Source organism: Falco biarmicus, chromosome 1, assembly GCF_023638135.1.
Source record: "Falco biarmicus isolate bFalBia1 chromosome 1, bFalBia1.pri, whole genome shotgun sequence".
NCBI classification, from domain to species: domain Eukaryota; kingdom Metazoa; phylum Chordata; class Aves; order Falconiformes; family Falconidae; genus Falco; species Falco biarmicus.
The window spans coordinates 31330005-31348965 of NC_079288.1; the positions used below are offsets into that span (position 1 = coordinate 31330005).

The window sequence follows — 18961 nt, forward strand, 5'->3', positions numbered from 1 at the left end:
TTCATAAAATGGCTGTATAATTCTTTGCGCTACACAGGGTGAAGTGTTTCAAGGTTGTGTTAGTGATCCCAGGAAATTATTTATAGTGCTTTTTCCAGTATATGAGTTCTCCCTTTCCCTCTTCTTGTATTTTATGATCAACCTTCATTTCATTCCATTAAATGAACAGGCAGAAAAGAACCTTCAGTGTATATAGATTCTGAAGTGATGCGTTCCACCTACAAATGGTTGAAGTACAATCTAGTAAGTAAAAAATACAAAAGGAGTAGTAAGTACAACAGTAACAACCGACTAGGAAGTATGCCACACTCCACCTCTGTTAGAAGAATTCAGATTGCTTTCTAGTTATTAGCTGCAGGAGATATTTTCCTAAGGAGATTTAATTTTGTGATGATGTTGTCATTACCCATGAAATAATAAATGCCCAATTTTCATTACTGTCCTCTAAACATTAACTAGATCCCTCCGTGTTTCCTGGCTCACTCATGCTGATACCCGAGCAGCCTAATCAGACTATGTCGAATGAAAATCAAGTAGAGAAATCCTTCAGGACACAAGATGGAACGTGAGTGTAAAACATTAGTGGAACAGGTTGTCTGTGGGTGACTTTCAATGTTCCGATACAGTTCTGCTTTCTTTTTAATATGCTATAAAAACATGGCAAGCTTTAAAGCACAGAATAAGGGAGATGGGCACAATGTTTTATAAATACTTAAAAAACACGGAAGTTTTTGAATGCTGCAGTCCACAGAATGCTGCTTTAGAGCACTGCATCATTTACATAGCAGTTGATAAGGAAAATGCATAATTTTAATGTGATTTTTAATTTTTAAATTTTCAATTTTTAGAATCCCAAATTAATCAGCCCTTTTGGCTTTTGGTAATTGTTCACTAATGGTGCTAAGTTTTCTGTGAGAACTGCAAAGAAATGCCTAAACACTAGTTTGCTCACCAGAAAATGTTGCAATAGTGTAAACCAAACTGCTGAATTATTCACATTTTACAACCTTAGAGTTTCAACCATTTAAAAACAATAATCCAGTAAAAAAACCCCCAATATTAAACCCCCACAATTTTTAATTGCAGAAAATCTTAGAGATTTTTTGTGGGTTTTTTTTTTTCTCAGTATGAGCCAGTTGTAAAACTGATAAAGAAATTGTGAGATTAAGTCCTTCATTATTTCCCTTACATGGTTATTATTTGTATGTGATGTATGCCTTTCTGCTTTAGTTGTTATTGCTCCCTAAGTGCCAGGCATATTTTCTATTCCATTTCAGGGAAAAGCAGTAGGGAGAGAGAAAGGAATTTATCTTTGAAAACTAGTAAGATCCCATTTTCCATACTCCTATCAACTGCATTTTTTCTGGTATTAGCAAAATGTGCAGGATTTGGCTTTACCCTATTTCAAGAGTAGACCTAATAAGCGCTTATTGTATAAATGAGTGGTTTTAAAACTTGAGCAGTTGCAATAAAATGTAGAAGCTTAAAAATGACACGTTATTCTGTAATGACAGACTGAGCTGAAACAGCGTAATAGACATTGGCTTGAGTAGATGATCCATTTGTAGGAAAGGAATTCTAGTTGTTCACATTCAGAAAATGCTGGTTGTGTGTATCCTAATTTGCAAAACCATACTTTATTCCAAACTATAAGGAATGGAAATGCAAAAAAAAAAAAGTAAAACTATACTTTTTTGTAATAATAAATAATGCTTTTAAATGCAAGGTAATGCATGAAGTTGGATTTTAATGATAAACACTATAAATACTTCAGCACTAGATTTGTGCAAGACAGCCTCTCATAGATGTCTAACAAAAATCAAACCAGATTGCTAAGGACTTGTGTATTTTGATTGTTTGTGCCAAGAAAAACTTCCACAAACATTTAATTTTTGCTATAAATTAGAATGCGTCTAATGGAACATTGATCTGTCTTGGATGAAAGTCATTATTTTAGATAATTACAGTTCCTTTTTACTCTCTGCGTCTGCTAAACGTGATGCTGGCCCTTTAATTCCTGCTTGTTCTGCCAGGAGGAAGAATACAGAGCTAAATCCAGCAGACCTTATTTTGGCAAAACTCCCACTGAAGTCAGGAAGGGTTTTGTGAAAGTAAGGACGGCGTGATTTGTCTCACTGTTCCTGCTGATTATTTGGAATACGCTTGTTCCCCCAGCCAAACACCCGAGCTCCTCACCGAGCGTGACATCACTGCGGTGCAGTGGCTCGCGGCAGTTTTTTGTCTATAAACCGGATTCATGAAAATCAGCGTAATTCAATTGTGAAAAATACCCTTTTCACCCAGTGGCCTTGGAATAAAACGGATTGCTTTGGGAGTTTGGAGATGGCTACCGTGGAACTAATGCTACAGAAACTGAGACACTGAGAATTTGGAGAACCCATTTTAAATTCATGCAGAGAATTTAAAAAACTCTTTAAACAAGCTGGAAAAAGGTCAAATTCTGTTTGTTAAAAAACAACTATCCAACTGAGTGTTTCCCAGACAGGTGGTACCTTGTGATAAAATTGTTGATTTGTGTAATATTTCCTCACTGGAACGCTGGCAGATCCATGAAAATTTCGGTTCTGTTGCTGTTGCAAACTGCAATCCAGAAAGGCAGCGGAGGAGTTAATAGTGTTTCTTCAGCAGGAAACCTACTGCTACAAATGATAACACAGGGCACACATTCAGACTGAGGTCTTGATTTTTTTCACTTCAGTCTGAGCAAATACAGGGCCAACAAATGAGAAACCAGATCTGCCAGCATCAGCGCTCTCCTCATCCGCAGACCAGATGATGGAGTAACGGCTTCCCGCACTCCACTGTGTCAATGTGTCATGACCTTTCTCCCAAGGGGACACCTTTCGGGTGACAGCACTTCAGTCTCCATGGTCTTTCAGCCATACATCTGTCTGCCTTCGTGGGGCAGCCGGCTCCAGGCTTGCCAAACACTGCTGGAGCGGTGATTTAGGAATTGGGCTGACACTGCCAAATGGCTCTGCGTAGATCACTTGTGGAGGACAGCCACCAGGTAGTCAGCAGTGAGCGTTCAGTCGCTGTTCATCTGGGCCAGGCATGAAACAGCGACCAAGGAGAGGCAGCTCCGTATTTAAATTCCAATTCCTGAACCAGCAAGTGACTAGGAGAATAGATTTTGTATTCCTTACTGGCTACTATACTAGCCACGCTTATTAATCGGAACATCCTCATTATAAGGACATTTTCTAGGCACTCAACTGTTGCTAAATCCTTCTGCTGTGTTGTGTTTTATAACAGTGAGCAGCATTACACTGTAGGAAAGTCTTACCAAGAAAGCTCTGGAAATCAGTATATTCAAATATAATAGCAGGGCCTAACTTTTATGATTTTACACGCATATTACTTCATCTGTAGTAACATCCATGTGAGCGCAGATATACAAAAAAGTAATCCTGGATTTGGGTTACTTAGGGAAGTCTAAGAACATTTATTTTATTTTAGTTCCAATGGAAGTAAAATGGTACCACTAATATAAACAATATAACCTGATATCCAGATGGTAAAATGGCCGGTCTCACAACACGGGGTTTCTCATGCCTATTTCTGATGTGTGTAACTATGTCATCTCTTAGGTCCATGTGGAACTTGCCTGCAGCTCTAAGGGCAGCTGAAGTCAACATGACTAAATAACGCGAAGCTGCAGAACACTACAGTAGTTTATAGCTGGAATAATTCCTCCTCCGGTTCTGGGCGATGCTAAGGAGAAGCCTTTGAAACCAAGTCAGCTGCTGCTCACAAGTGACTGATCAGATCAGTGTTCCAGCTGCGAGAAATTTGGTAAGTGCTGGAGCCCCACATTTAGTTAGCTATGCACAGTTTTGATTTATTTGGACCTTCTCAAGGGAGAGACAGATATTTTTCCATATGGTATGTTTAATCTTATTAGTTAACCGGCTAGGCTATTAATAATAATGAAGTAAAAAAATGAGAAGTAACCTTTTTGTTGCAAGTTAGGAAGTAAAGATAGAACCATGAAATTCAAAGATTTTTGAACGCTCCCATCAAATCATGAACTAGGGAAAAGCCAGGGAACAGAATCCATTAAAGTTGCATTTGTTAAATGTCCACTTATATAAAAAGCTAAAAATAGCGTTTGAGTTTTTCCAATTTTCTTTTCATAACAGTTATTATGATTTTCTGCTTCATCTCAGAAAGTCATTTTGTTGCTGCTGTAGCGTATAATCTGTGTGCCCTTTCCTGGCGCAGTACAAATGACAGAACACTAATCAGATCAGAACAACAATCACGTCATCTTTGAGTAAGTAGCAATAAACTGTTTTTACAAGGAAGAAAGATGAACTATTTTTAGGGTAACTCTGAACAGAAAAACAGAAAATTATTATACTCAGTCTTACTCTACTCCATTGCTATGAATTTCAGAAGCATTTTTTCCTGGGCAACAGGCTAATCCACGTAATACATTTTTTGCGTAAATGGTCTAGCTAAATAGGGTTTCTAGGGGTTTGTTAAAAGTGTAGTATATAAAATCCTCTTTCTCCCTGCCTTGCCTAGGGACTCTGGACCACAGGTTGATTCCTAAGTAATCTAAATGCTCGTTCTTGCTGATGAACCCATGTTTTCAGCATGTCCCATATCTAGTTGTCTGTGTTACTTTACTATTCAGCAAACCCTTCCCTGGGAAGGCCAGGTGTGTGCCTACCGTAACTTTAGCTCGACAGACCCCGCAGCGCAATGCAGGTGAAGCACGGTGATAAAGGTACAGGGCCAGCACGGAGAAAATGTATAGGTGCCTCTGGCAACGGCTGTGCCCACACTATATAGTCTGCATCTGTCCTTTTCCTGAGCTTCCCCCTTCCAGACCGACAGGACCCTACTAAAGCCCATTCTCCTGCGTGTAATCCGCTGACGGAAGCGGTGGGTGGTGGTGATGCTGCGCATTGTCCCCACCCCGGCCAGCCCTACCTGTGCCTGTGTCCTACCCACCAGCCTGCCTTCCACACGCACTGAAGTGTGCAGCGGGGAAAACACGCGGCTTCTCCTTGTCCTGGGAAAGATTAGTGCGCAGCTGTTGAGAAAGACTATCTTCAGCTACACCGCAGCGTGGGAGGGCTTACATGAGGATGGCCTGGGAATCTATGGATCCGAGACCTACTCCTTACACATCCATTGCAGTTTTGAACCCTTTGGAGGCATCTGACATAAATTTCATTAAATGACCCGTTCAAAACTGGTTTTCCTGTGGCCCCGCAAGCTACTTGTCACTAACAATTTACCTCCTTTCACCTAAGAAATGTTAAAAAAGAAAAGAATACCATACAGTCAAAATGTAGTTGTCAGATTTTATTTTAGTTCTGTTAACAAATATATTCAATGCAAAGGCAAACTAGGAGCTATGTAATTACCAGAGGCGCTCTCAATATAGAAAATAGCAGATCTCATAGTTAGGTATCATAGAAAGCAAAATTATTTTTTATATCCTGAAAAGACATTCCACTTCAGGCAGGAAAAACTAAAAAAACCCGCAAACCCACCTATCTAGAAATTCAATAAGCCAAGAGCCTACAGCAGAATAGCAAGAGTTCTGGTGCCACAGACTTATCTCTCTGCTCTGATCTTTGTGGCTAAGAGGCGCTCACACGAAATGATGAAGCGTGAGGGACAGTTTCAAGCCTCACTCCGTTCCTCTTACCCTGGGTCAGCTGTGGATCTCAGGATGCAATTTTAACAGCTGTAATGGTTGCCTGTGGCTCACAGGTCAAAGCCAGAGCGCAGGGCAGCCTTGCCTATCTACCTGTTTTGCATACCCTAATTAAGCAAGAACCCCTGTGCCATATTTACATCCATGGATAACCCTCCATCCCTGGAATGACCCTCTTCGGGCAATACAATTTGTAATCACTTAGGAACCACACCGCACAGACAAAACAGCACAAAATGTCCTCAGTGGAAAAAGCTTTTAGTCGACCATCGTTTACATTTTCACATGGGCAATTCGGAAAAAATAGAAGGTATATGTGCAAGAAAAATATGTTTGTTAAAAACAACAACAAAAGATAACGGAAAAAGCTCAGAATCCAAGTAATTGTTCTCAGAACCTACTCCTGACGCTGTAGCAACGGTCTGTCTCCTGGAAGCACAATCAGTTTAATTCAACCGTGCAAGGAAAGTATGACTAGGAGTGTGCAGGGAAGGTCTGTGCAGCTCGGAGCGAGAATGGCTCCATTCTTGCCAGTCACACTAGATGAATAAAGACAATAGGGAAGGAGAGGGCCAAACCAGGAGGTCCACAATTACACAATATCAAGTCCCAGGCCTTGCAAAAACGTTACCTTAGCGATAGAGAGTAAGGAGCAGAGCAATTACGTAAGTTTTCCGTGACCCTGGAAGAAGGATTTCTTCTCCTTTGATCTCTCTGCAGATGCATGCCATTCCCAGCCTCATAAAGCAAAGGTTTATGGTGAGGTTCACCATAGTGCAGCTCTCATAACAGATCTTCCTACCCACGTTATGTTGTCACTTAAACAATGGAGGAAAAGCTTCAGAGAGTGGTTAGTTGCTCTCTTTGTTTATCCACCAAAACCAAACAACGTACAACAAATGGTAGAAATTATGAAAGCAACAGTATTTACTCACGAGTTTACGGTTAAGAAACCAACACACTGTCTTCCTACTTTATGCTGATATCAAGAAGGGAGAATTCATAACACAAGCCTGTCTTTACCTCCTTCCTGAATGACTTGACCAATGGCTGTTTGATTTTGTTGTTTCAGAAAACATTCTTTCTTACATTCCATTAACTGCTCAAAATCCTGCCACATTTTAATTTGCTTCATATTTGGCCCGTGACTTTCCCGTACAACTTTCTGCTTCTCTCGCAATTTCTGTAACAAATAAAAAAAAATATTCGATTTCTGGAACAGTTCTACGCCACAAAAATTGTTTACATAGGCAGCTTGGAATGCCAAAGATTTTTATATGCTACTGAAATGTTGTTTTGTTCAAGTTGATAACGCTCCCTGCGAGTGATAAATGCATTAACACCTGCGACTTGGATCTTTGTATGGATTGACAACTATATCAGTGTTTTGAAACTCTGATATATTATTTAAGTCTAAATAATAGTTTTACCTATTTGCGAAGTTATGCTAAAAATCTGAGATCACCTCCATATAGAGCTCTTGCAGTATCAAGTTGCAACCCACAACAGATTCATATCATGAAATTATAAACGTGAAATCAATGTTTTACTATTAAACTTGCTACTAATTATTAACACTGGCAGCCCAAAACTGTAAAAAATTGCTCACAGACTGATGCATAAAGAAGGAAACTAATAAAAGGAAGATGTTCAGTGTGAATTGGTAAGCCTAACCTCGTCCGTGCTGAGCTGAGCTTCATACGAGATTAAAGATGGACAACTGCTTTTAACACTGCTGCGCCGATGATCCCCTGGCCTTTAGTAACAGCAATAAGGCTGACAGGCTCGAAATTTATTGTCTTCAACAGGTTGCTTTATATACAACATAAAATTTGAGCTGGCACAGTTTGTTATGCCCATGTTTCAGTTTCTTATCCAAATGGTTTTCAGGGAATGTGCTGTCACGTTAAGCTGTTTGACTATCTTTTACAAGCGGCTCATGCTACACTCTGCAGAAAAGCAAGCCCTGAAGCGCAAGCCTGATCTCTCTGCAGGGTATTAATTACCAATGCCAGCAGTAATGGAATTTTCTTTGTAGGCTGCAATATGCTTTTTATAAAAGACTGACCACAGCCTTTAGTAATAAGCCCCCCCAAAAAAATGAACTGTACAACGTTTTTACAAGGTAGAAAATATTCTTACCTTCCCAAGGTTTTCTTGTTCAAGAATAATTCGTGTATACTGTTCTCTAAAGGAAACATAAAATAATTTTATTGTGATTTTTTTTTAGTTCAGTGTAATTGGACAGAATGATGCAAGCACTGGAAATTATTAAAGTATTGGGAGGTTCATAAGTGAGACAGAAGAAAAAGCATGAAGAAACCTTTCTGACATTGGACAGCATATCCTTTGACATCAAGGATCAGATCTCCCCGATTCAGTTGTGCAGTTGGGAAAAGTGATACTGGATAAGATCTCTTACATTTTTGAAGCAGGCATGATTACCACTCCTTCCAGCTTGAAGACAACAGCAAGATCATCTAGATAAGATATACTGGATCCCTCTTTATTAATACATTTATCCTGCCAATATTCTGAGGTTAGCCAGTGGCCTTATTTGTACAAGTGTCAGAGTTTACAAATCCACAGCCCTTAATTGCTCTGAACGCAGTGTTAGAATGAGTGTGAAAATAAAGGGATGAAGGGGAATAGTATTTCACCCCAGGTTTGGCAAATCCAATGGGTGCGATGGAACCGCTGTGCATTCCACACTTTCAGAAAACAGACGTCACATTTAGGTGCCTAAATATAGGCTTAGAAGCATAACTGTTGACATTCATTATTTAAAAACTTGGCTGTACACCTTTGACTGTAACAAGTGGCTGGATCACCTTCTGACATATGCAAACTTGCTACATGAAACCTGACAATATAAGATGCAAACCATAACGGCATGTTTCAGATCCATTACTATGTACTTATTTTAATATTTTTTTTAAAATGTGACAGTAAAAAACCAAACTCTATACTGATTCACTTGGGAAAAAAATAATCAATGATTGTATTTCGTGTGACAGGTATGTTTAGAGGTTGGGAGTTTGCTTGCGGAATTCAAAATAACCCAGCTCATCTAAAGACCTTTCCAAATGGCCCAGGGCAGAAGACCTTCGCATAGAGAAATTCTAATTTCCAAAAAGAAGTATCAGCCTTCATGAGAGCTACAGGAGTGTGAAGGTGTGTTGGAGTGTGGCGAGCAGCCACGCAGAACCAAGGCGTTGTGTTTCTTATATTCCTCCCATTTCTACTCAGTACTCCGGGCTTTCGACTGGAACACTTGGGCCCCTGGCCAGCTGGTGCTGCCTGCCATGCTCCCTGCAGAATGAACGTGCCAGGAATGAAGCCGCATTATTTTATGATCCCTCGCTCTTGGGCAATTCTAGCCAGAACAAATCAGAGCCGTCTTGAGGCTGCTCCAAGCGCTGTGCTGCACAGCTGATCCCTCGCAGTCCTCACCGAATCAAAGGGATGGAAAGCCACACTTAATCTTCTTGTTTCCACTGGCACACAGCAGATGTTCACACACACATTTGGCCTCAAGAACATATATTTTTTAAAGTAGAGTTTTCAAAGTAATCATCAGAAGATTAGATGTCTTTCCTAGTAAGTTTTTCTTTACTATTTATAATGATGACTGGAAAGAATGCAACTTAATAACTTCCATTAAAAACCCCGCAACTTTCTATTTTTAGAGAAGAAAATTATCTTTTCACATTCCCAAGAAGTGACTCCATGTAACAGAGAGTTTATATTCAATAAAGAGGGTCAGAACTAAGACATTTTTTGTTCAATATGTTGTCAGGAAAGTACTGTTCTATTTACGGTTCATTTTTACTCCGTTTACATTCCAGCGCCTGCAGAGAAATACATTCACATTCTAAAAGGATGTCTAGAAAAAAAAAATCACCTCATTTTACAAAGATCTCTGTATTGAACTTTGTTGTAATTCATTTAAATGTGATGGGTCTGTGACCTCTTACAGAAGGTCAAAAGTGTGTATAGTCCCTGCAAGAGGATAATTTCCTGAGCTTCTGTGCCCATTAGCGAGTGAAACGGGGACAGCAGGGAGAGCGGTAACGCTCCATTCACATTCCCCTCCCCATACCTGGAATTACATAGCTGGGCTCACGCTTAATTCCAGCATTTGGCTTTGACGGCTTGTCAGGGTGAATACTGACACTGTGGGTGTTCGTGTCACAAGTATTTCAGTAGGAGCACTTTTTGCTTAGCATCTGTGAGTAAACTCCGACCCTCCCCTTCCCTGTGAGGCCGTACCAGTACTGCGCCAGCTGCCCAACCTGCGTTTCCTCGCAGCTGCTTGGCTGAGCTGTGCTGCTTTTCGTACTAATGAATATTCACGTCATCACTAAGATTTTTCTCACAGCCACTTCTCTTTTCACGCCTCTGCTTCATTTTGCTGTTTCCTCATCTTTCATTAGAGAAATATTTTATCTCCCACAGCCTTCCATTATTTTGTGAGATGGAATAGGAGGTTTTCTAGCCTCCACTCACTTCTATCTCCTTGTCCTTTTCTTCTCCCACCCTGCCATTAGTAGTTTCGATTCTTTTCTTACTCTTGTTTTTCCCACATTGTTTACTACACAGTGTTTAAACATTTTCATGCCTCAGATCCTTGCAGAAGGTCTCTGTGATGACTATTAATCAAGCACTTTGTTTCCTAGTGATCTCTGGCTCACCTTCTAGAAGAGCCGGAGACGCAGCTTCGCTGGTACAAGTGCAAGGTGCATCAGGACAACTTCTAGCTTGTGAAAGATCTGATGGAGGAAGACAACCTCATCTCTCAGTGCCTCCTGAGGGAATCCCTGGAGTTTTCTCACTCAGTTTGACACATGGCTATCCCTGCCACTGGCCCCAGTTCCAGAGCCCATAAAATCTTAATCGCCCACTACTGCCTTTTTTCTCTCCACAATGAGTAAGAAATTGCCTCTGGTCATACTGAATGACATTTGACTGATTATCAATCCTACCGATTAATGGTGCTTCCCTCATTGCCTCCACTGCAACAGAAAGGTCCAGAAATTACTCTGAAAGGTAAAAGGTCCTAGGAGGACAGATATCTTGGGAAATTAATTTATTCTTCCAACGCTTTGAGAAGTGACAGACTACTGGTTCTCCTGTCCTGTTGTGATGTCAGCATGCTGGATAGTCTGAACCTTTCAAATGGAAGATAGTATGATTGTTAATTATCTAATTTAGCAGTTTTATCTTTGCTTCGCCACTCAGTCACGCTTTTAAATTGTTTTGTGAATGGGACAAATTTGTGATGCATTTTGGCACACTGTACAGAAGACTGTACATGAAGCACAGCTCTGACATGACAGATCACACAGATCTCAAGCGACAATCTGTCCCGTCGCTGAAATACAAATGCAGACATCTAAGAAGAGGCCTCCCATCAAGGAATTACATTGCTGTGGCTTTTTAAAGCCTAAGCTGTGGAGATTCCTTGGCACAGGAACGACTACACCTTTAAGGAGACTCAATCCTCCTTCAAAACATCAGTGTTTTTCACTCTTTCCATTTGTTAAAAAAATAGAACAAAAAGACCCTTGATCAAACCAGGAAAACATGAATTTTAGAACTACTGTTCTGATAAATATTTTCATGACTGAGACAAACACTGTGGTGCAAAAGCCAAAGACCACTTTGTAAAACTAGTGACAACAATTTAAGCTTGTTTATTTTGTTGACAGCTAAGATCTAAGATATTTTTTTCCCCAAAAATAAAGCTAGCTGGAAAACAGGATTTCTATTTCATGCAGAACTCTGAAATTTTGAAAAATTAATTATAAAGAATAAACCCCAGGTATTTTGACACTTGTACCGTAATAGTTTTAAATGTTTTGATTTGGATTTTCCTGACATTTAATTTTGATGGGGCTGAACCAGCTGGTTGACTTTATTGCCTGAATTTTGTTTCAACTTTTATATTGTATTAAAAGATTGAAGATTTACAAAATTTTAAACAGGATACTTCTCCAAAAATATTTATTGTGCAGTAAAGTGTAAAAAAATCTCTATGACATGGTAACATTTAGACTTCTTAGCACAGATAATTAACCCAATACATCATTCTCAGAAAAAAATTCAATCTTTGGCAGGACTGCGTAATTTAAAATAGAAAACTACACCCAAAAAAATCATCAGCTCAATTCATATCTCTCCCTACCAGGCAAAGGCAAGAGGTCCTGAAAAAACTCACAGCATGAAGCAACTGTCTTTATATGGAGTAAATTAAACTGAGTGTAAAGATGAAAGTTAGGGTGATGGTACAGAACAGTATTCATTCTACTTCTAGTAAGAACTACAAATAGGAGCAAACCAAAATCCATTTATGGTGAGTAGCTGCAGCCCGCCATTCCTGTACCAGTGATGGCAATCACTATGATACTTGAAAAAGAGGAGCAGAATTGCCAGAAATGGCCTGAATCTAAAGGTGGCATGTGGTTGCTTTCCAAGAGGTAGTAGGTCTACTCCCGCTCGCCGGTGTCTCGGGGAAACCTGGCAGAGGCATTGTGTCTGGTCGAGCCCCGCTGCCTGCAGGACCCAGCTGAGGCACGGCCTCTCCGAGCTTGGGCCAACAGGGGCTGCAAGTTAAAGCTGCTCTCTGGGGCCTATAATCTCCAGCAGGAAGGGAAAATCTTTTGGTATGTCTGAGAGAACTCGTAGGTTTACAGCAGTATATACTGGAATTTGAGATGCTTATTTTTAGATTATTATAGCGTTTCTAAATTTATCAGGTGAACTCCTCCAGTTCAAATGCCAGTGAGAAAATTCCTGACTTCAACCCTAGTTTATGAATATCCTTCGAGTTAACACAAAGGAAATGCATTCATACACTTACCGAATTGCCTTTCGTCTCTCCTGTGGGTCTGGGGAGACATACGCCTTCATTTCTTCTTTAGCACGCTGCAGCTGTATTTCTAGAGTCTATGAAAAATTTTCAAATTTAAAAAATAATTTTAAAAATAAATAATTTATGAATAATTAATAAATAAATTAAAAATAAATATATTATAATGGCTATTCCATTTCACAGTGAACAACCTGGTCCCTCTTGTGATCTTACCCTTTTCATGCAGTTAATGTAGCGGTAGTTGCTCTCCTCCTGAGCACGCTCCTCAAGAAGTCCTTTCACTTCCTGTAGTACAAGGATAAGATTTCAAAGAACATCGTAACTGCGAGTCCACAGGAGATGCCCTGTGTTGCTATATAAACCACGAGAGTCCCTGATAGAAACAGGTATAATATTAAATTGATGATTTCTCAAACGTTTACGTAATTTGGGCTTTACAGAACTGTCTTTTAAAGAGAAAGACAATTGATTTATTTTTGGATTTGCAGTTTCAGTCACAGTTAGAGATGCTAAACGACTGTTAATAGGTGCTTATTAATATGACTGACTTCTAACGGACACTTCCCAAGTGCTGCCAAGACTCTTGTTCCTAAGCACATCTTAAGTGCTAAATACAGTTGTGAATAAGCATTTCCTGGCACACATCTAGCAAAAATGTCAGGAGCTACAGACATGTTAATAGTATGTTAATTAGCAATCAATAATTCTATTGAGGAGTATGGAGATAGTGAATTAGTCCCATCTCTAAATGATCCATACCAAAAAACCCCAATAATCCAAATGGTATTCATGTATTCTGGCTCACGGAGCAGTTGTCAACTCCACAGCGCTGTCACTATGTGATTTTCAGACCATCAGATGGAAAACTGAATTCTGCTGTTCAGCTGCAAGAGTTTGCCAACGCTCATGTCCAGCTTAATCAGTGGATGTGATTGTCATGTGTTAGAAAATGACTAAGATTTGTCTGCCAAGAAAAGCAGCCCTGACGGCTAGTTGTAAAACAGTTCTTACGGGGGGTCTACTTTACATTAGGTTCACCTACGGATTCTTTTATTTTGCCTGGATTAAGCCATATGAAGGTACTTTTAGTATAGGAAAAGAATTATCTATAGATTCACCCATGCTTTAAATGTACACCTTTTTTATTTTGAAATAGATTCCTTACATGGGCAGGCCTTGAAAAAAATCAAGTCCAGACAAAATTCACAGAAGGCGATCTAGTGAGATAACGCAGATTCATGTAAACATATTAATACTGTCCCCACCTTAAAAAAATGTGCTGGTTGAAGTACCTCCCCTCCTAAAAGCCCTATACTTCACGTAACGCATAAACTACGTACACACAAGCTCTTAACTATACCTATATGGCTGTATTTTTAAAAAAAACTTGTATGCAAGAATACAAGACAGTGACATTTAATGAAGTGTCCTTGCCATTAATTTCAGTGCATTAATTATCCATTGGACTGCTTGTTAATTTAATGGATCTGCTAAACGCATAGAAAGATTTGTCTTGATAAATTAAGCCTTATGGTCAAATTCTTTCCTAACAGATTGATTTAGGTCAGCAGAATTTCTAGCAGGTGCATTTTCTTTTACACCATCCTTGCTATCAAAACCAGATGTTGTTGGATAGACTGATGTACCCCTGAGTTCACCGTTACTATACGGAGCAGGAGATGGGTGCGACCGTAGCTCGTCCACAGCAGCTTCAGGCGTGATTTGCATAGCTGTGGGTCACCATCAACTCATTTCCACCTGAAGTGGATTTGTACTTTCCATATCCCGAGGGGAGGCAGGGAAAATATTGTACCATAGTGAATAACACGTTGCACAGCATCGATGAATGTGCATGAACAAGCCGCCGCCTTACCTGTTCCAGCGCAGAGCGACTGCTCTCTAACCCCGCTGCACAACTGTCGTATTGGATTTTTTTTTCATCACATTCTTGAGTTAATTCCTTACGTGAATAAGGGCAAAAGGGTACATAAATGAAATCTTCAATCGACTGACATGTGACATTCAGGCTGACTGTGTTCTTGTCAGCCTCACACATCAACCTCAGCTATTGGCACACTCACAGGCACTTAGATAAACCTAGCAGGCACACGGGTATTATTACACACAGGGAAGCCACTAGCCTCCACTCGCATACTGGAGGATCAGCTGTATACACCGCAACATAGCGTGCAAATTTCCTCTTTATAGCCACATCCATAGCGTTAACACGGTAGGTGAGTAAGGCAGCGTTTGCAAGAAGAAAGGAAAAATAATTATAGAGATTAAGGAAGGATTAATATACTTGCTACCTATGAAAAGCCAGCTTCCTCGTTGTACACAGCAAACACCTGAGCTGGATTTCATTTGCTGACACTTTTAATAGAACCATTAAAAGTAAGTTTACTGGAAATTTTGTTGGTAGATAAATGGATAGCTCTGCTTACTTCTGTGGCAATGAGCCAACTTAGAGCAGCCCTGGACCTGAATGACTCTTTTTTTTTTTTTTCCCCCTCAGCTCTCTGTAAAATTTTGAAAACAAATGGATAAATCTCTTGTTCCTACAGACTAATATAGGACTCTGATCAATGTATTCAACTCTCAGGATGAGATATTATTTGCAATCCATTTAAAAAGGAGCACGCTAGTTAGTGCTGAGGTGCAGAAAAAGCTTGGAAACCAATTTGAAAAGCAACTTTGCTATGTTTTGAGCCATGATTTTTCAAATTTTCCCCTGGTGTAGTGATTTTTTTAATTGTTATGAAGGACAAAGTGCACTGTCAGCTTTTATGAATTCCACTCTTTAACATGTTGCCTGTTCCAAATCCCTGTTGACCCATTCCACTATTTCCAGCTTTCCTTCAGAGCTGATTATGTCCTTGCACAGCACTACAGAGATCTGTAAATTCAGACTTATTTGTGATTCTGACTTTATTTACATAGAACAAGAGAAGTGTTTCTACTAACCTGGCACTTTTGACGCAACTGTCTCAGTTCTTTGATAACAGGAGCTAGGCTTGCCTTCTTCTCTGCCACCATAGTATTCAGTTTTTTTACCTGAGAGGGGGACAAAATAATATACATTAACACTGTGACACTAACAGTACATTTATATAATTAGGAATGTGAAAAGAGAGAGAAGTAAACCAAAATAATGGAGAGAAAAAACATGGGATGAAGCCTGAACTATATATAACGTAAGTTCAGGCCTAATTAACGAAGGGAAAGAGCCCATCTTGCAGTGGGGTCATCGCCACAAAGGGGACAAATTCTGCTCCTGTTGTTCGAACTGTGAACACCACAGAGAAACCCAGAAGGCAGGAGCAGGGGAAAATGAAGGAGTAGCATAGAGGTAAGAAAGGAAGAAATCTGCACTGAGAGAAAGGAAGAAATCCTTACGAAAACAAAGAAACCTGCATAGGTTAAATAAAGTTTGAAAAAGCTAAAAGTCACTTTAAAATATTTATACTGAAAATTCAAATTTGATCCAGCTTTCCATTTGAGACTCATTCCATTTTATATTATACCACTTTTAAAACAAAGTGCCCTAATGATTTCAGAGAATGTTATTTTGCTCTTTGCTATTATATAATATTTTCAAATTAGAAATTCAGGTTCTGTTTTGCTTCTATGGCTATGTGGGAAGTTAAATTAAAATGTGACAGACCTAAGGGCAACTGAAAATTAGGCTACAGAGAAAAAGATATTTAGCTCTTTAGGCATATTAAGTATTTTTTTAACAAATGCTTAACTCCAGTGATTTACAAATATTTAGAAAAAGATTCTGTTAAAGATCAAACCGTTCATCTCTTTCAAATAATATGCAAGAACAACTATGAAACCACTTCTGAAATCACAAAAAGGTAAAAAACCCCAAAGATGACAAGACTTAATATCCCTAATGCTTCTGAATGGGAGGAAAGTAGGATTTATTTTTTTTATAATTCTAAATTTCTTCTTCATACATTAAAAGAAATGCACATTTTAGGAAACCTTTCCAAGATTGCCTTTGCAGATGTAAACAGTTTGAAATTTTTTAAATATATAAACATAGATTAAAAGAAAATTAAAAACCCAAACAAAAATATTAAATTTGGTTTTATATGCTGAGGAACCAGGTATTCAAGTTGAGGAAATACAATAGTTAAAGACAAAAATCACCATTTCAGACATGTTATTTAGTGTCAGGCCTTTCATTTCATCCATTTCACTCTTCACTGCAGATACTCTTTCCAGCTCCTCCTGGGTGTAACTATATCCAGAAATACCTTTCTTGTCTTCAATAGCTTGCTGCAGACACAAAAAATAAATGCTGAATGCGAGTCCATTAATAAGTAATATGGCAAATTCCTTCACAGAGCCAAAATGTTGTAAGAAAGCAAAAAAGGTGAGTACTGTAATAAGTTTATTTTAAAAGTGCTTAATAGCTGCCAGAAAAACTAACTTTTTATCTAGTACCTGTACAGTAGGATAATACACTGTAAATACACTACTTGGTGATTGAAAGCCCAATGACATTAACAGAAAGTTCCCACAAAGTAAAGTGGGCTTTAGGTCAGGCTCTGAAGTTCAATGTGTACGATCCAGATAATTATTTTTTAAACAACTGTCAAGCAAAACAAAATAAGTATTGTATTCATTGTAATAATACTAACACATGTTACCAAATCCTAGCATTACATTACATAAACTTTACATTTAATTGTATGTTGATGTAATGGTCTTTAGGGAACACTTGCTCATCAAGTACGTAAGGAGGGTATTTTCTGAAATCTGAAAGCTAAGTGTTGATTTGTGCACCCACAATTTGTTAAAAAGAAAACATCCTTCCTTAAAAGTGCCATTTATCTATGAACTCTGAGTCCGTTATCCTCAAAAACCTCTTACAACCATATGTTTAAGAAAAGATTTGTCTCTACTGATAGCTACCGCTACCACGATGGAAGCATTTTGTAGACTTTAATAGCAGTGTGTAGTTTGGGAGTGCATTATGCCCAGGGCTAGAAAAGGTGTATGTGACCTACTGGGGAAAAGCGTGCACTTATCTGGTGCTAAGGACTCTATGAAGTCACAGCTCTGCAGTTTTATTAGAAGGTATTTTAGAAAAGGTCAGGCTTGAATGAGAATATACTGTTGACCATGTGCTCACAGAAAAACTTCCAGTGCTTTGCCTCTGCTGTGATTTTTCTGTGAGTGTATGTTCATTATCCTGTTGTAAATAAACACTTCAGAAGTGTTTATTCACCTTCCTTCTACTTGAGTAGCAATCATGAGAAAAAGCTCTCATCCTACTGCTTAGGTGCTTCTTTCTACCCAGGTAGCACTTCTGGTTTTACTTTTAATTAAACAATGAATGCCCTATTGAAATACCAGAACACCATCCACTGCATCTATGCGAGTATCTTTCCAAGGTCTATCCCATGTATTCTCAGTTTTCTTTTCATAAGGAAAATACTTTTCTGTTTAAAAACATGAAGTTATGTACATATAACACCACAGACATAAGATAAATAAAACCAAAGTATTTTGATAATAAGAATAAAAGTAATGGAAGAAAATACTACAGCAATAGTATTACATTTGGGATGCATGTGTATTCCCTGAATACTTACAGTTACAGATAGCAAAATCCTTCTCCTGCTGTTCTGGCTTAGAAAAAGCATTCATCCAGTTTTAGATTTGTTGCCGACTGTAAAACGCATTTTCTTCTAAATATTCTGGGGTTAGAATGTTTCCTTCCTGCCTGCCTTTTTTTTTTTTTTTTTTTAAAGTACCATTCCTATATATGTTGCAGCAGTAACCTGAGTCCTACTTGCTGTTGATAACTTTCAAAGCCCTTACTATGTATGTGGATACCAACAACTAATTTAAGAATCCAGCCTTGGATTCTCTCTAACTGGAGTTACTGAAGATTTACCACTGCCTTTAAAAAGCAGGGTCAAGCCCCTCAGGCTACAAAGAAATTGCAGAACAGTCGTGACTGCCTGTGAGAAGCAGTTGCTGAACATAAAAAAGCAGCTTAGCGTAGTCAACAGGCAAAAATAAGTTTTATAGCCTAATGACTCTTTTACTAATGACAGCAGGAGAGCTGAGGACAATACACATTAGAATCTAACAAAACAATATCCATCTTACTATATAGCCGTTACCAGGGAAGGCAGGGTGATGGACTGTGGGAGCAGTAAATGCTTGCATTACCAACTGCTGCTGAATGGCCTCGTGGCGCTGTTTTAGAAGTTCCTCTGTCCTCTGGAGGACACCGTACTCAGCTGTAATTTCTGCTATTTCCAGTCGCTTCTTTTTATAAATTGTGTTCTTGCTCCGGAGCTTATTAACATAGTGTTTAAACTGGAAAGAGAGGGAATAGAAATATCATTTAACGTAAAGCAAAA

The 18961-nt window shown here is 39.0% G+C and overlaps 1 protein-coding gene across 1 annotated transcript in view; it reads right to left on the minus strand.

Moving 5' to 3' along the window:
* Positions 1 to 5327: 5327 nt before the first annotated feature.
* The window catches only part of IFT81 (intraflagellar transport 81), a 42757-nt gene continuing 29123 nt past the window's right edge, over positions 5328 to 18961 (minus strand). Inside the window, exons 11-18 of the mRNA XM_056355723.1 lie at positions 18768 to 18917; positions 16731 to 16859; positions 15537 to 15626; positions 14446 to 14532; positions 12786 to 12857; positions 12561 to 12646; positions 7841 to 7886; positions 5328 to 6881 (exon numbers count right to left, since the gene is read on the minus strand). Coding sequence (XP_056211698.1) covers positions 6699 to 6881; positions 7841 to 7886; positions 12561 to 12646; positions 12786 to 12857; positions 14446 to 14532; positions 15537 to 15626; positions 16731 to 16859; positions 18768 to 18917 — 843 coding nt within the window. The 3' untranslated portion in view covers positions 5328 to 6698. The remainder of the gene's footprint in view (positions 6882 to 7840; positions 7887 to 12560; positions 12647 to 12785; positions 12858 to 14445; positions 14533 to 15536; positions 15627 to 16730; positions 16860 to 18767; positions 18918 to 18961) is intronic.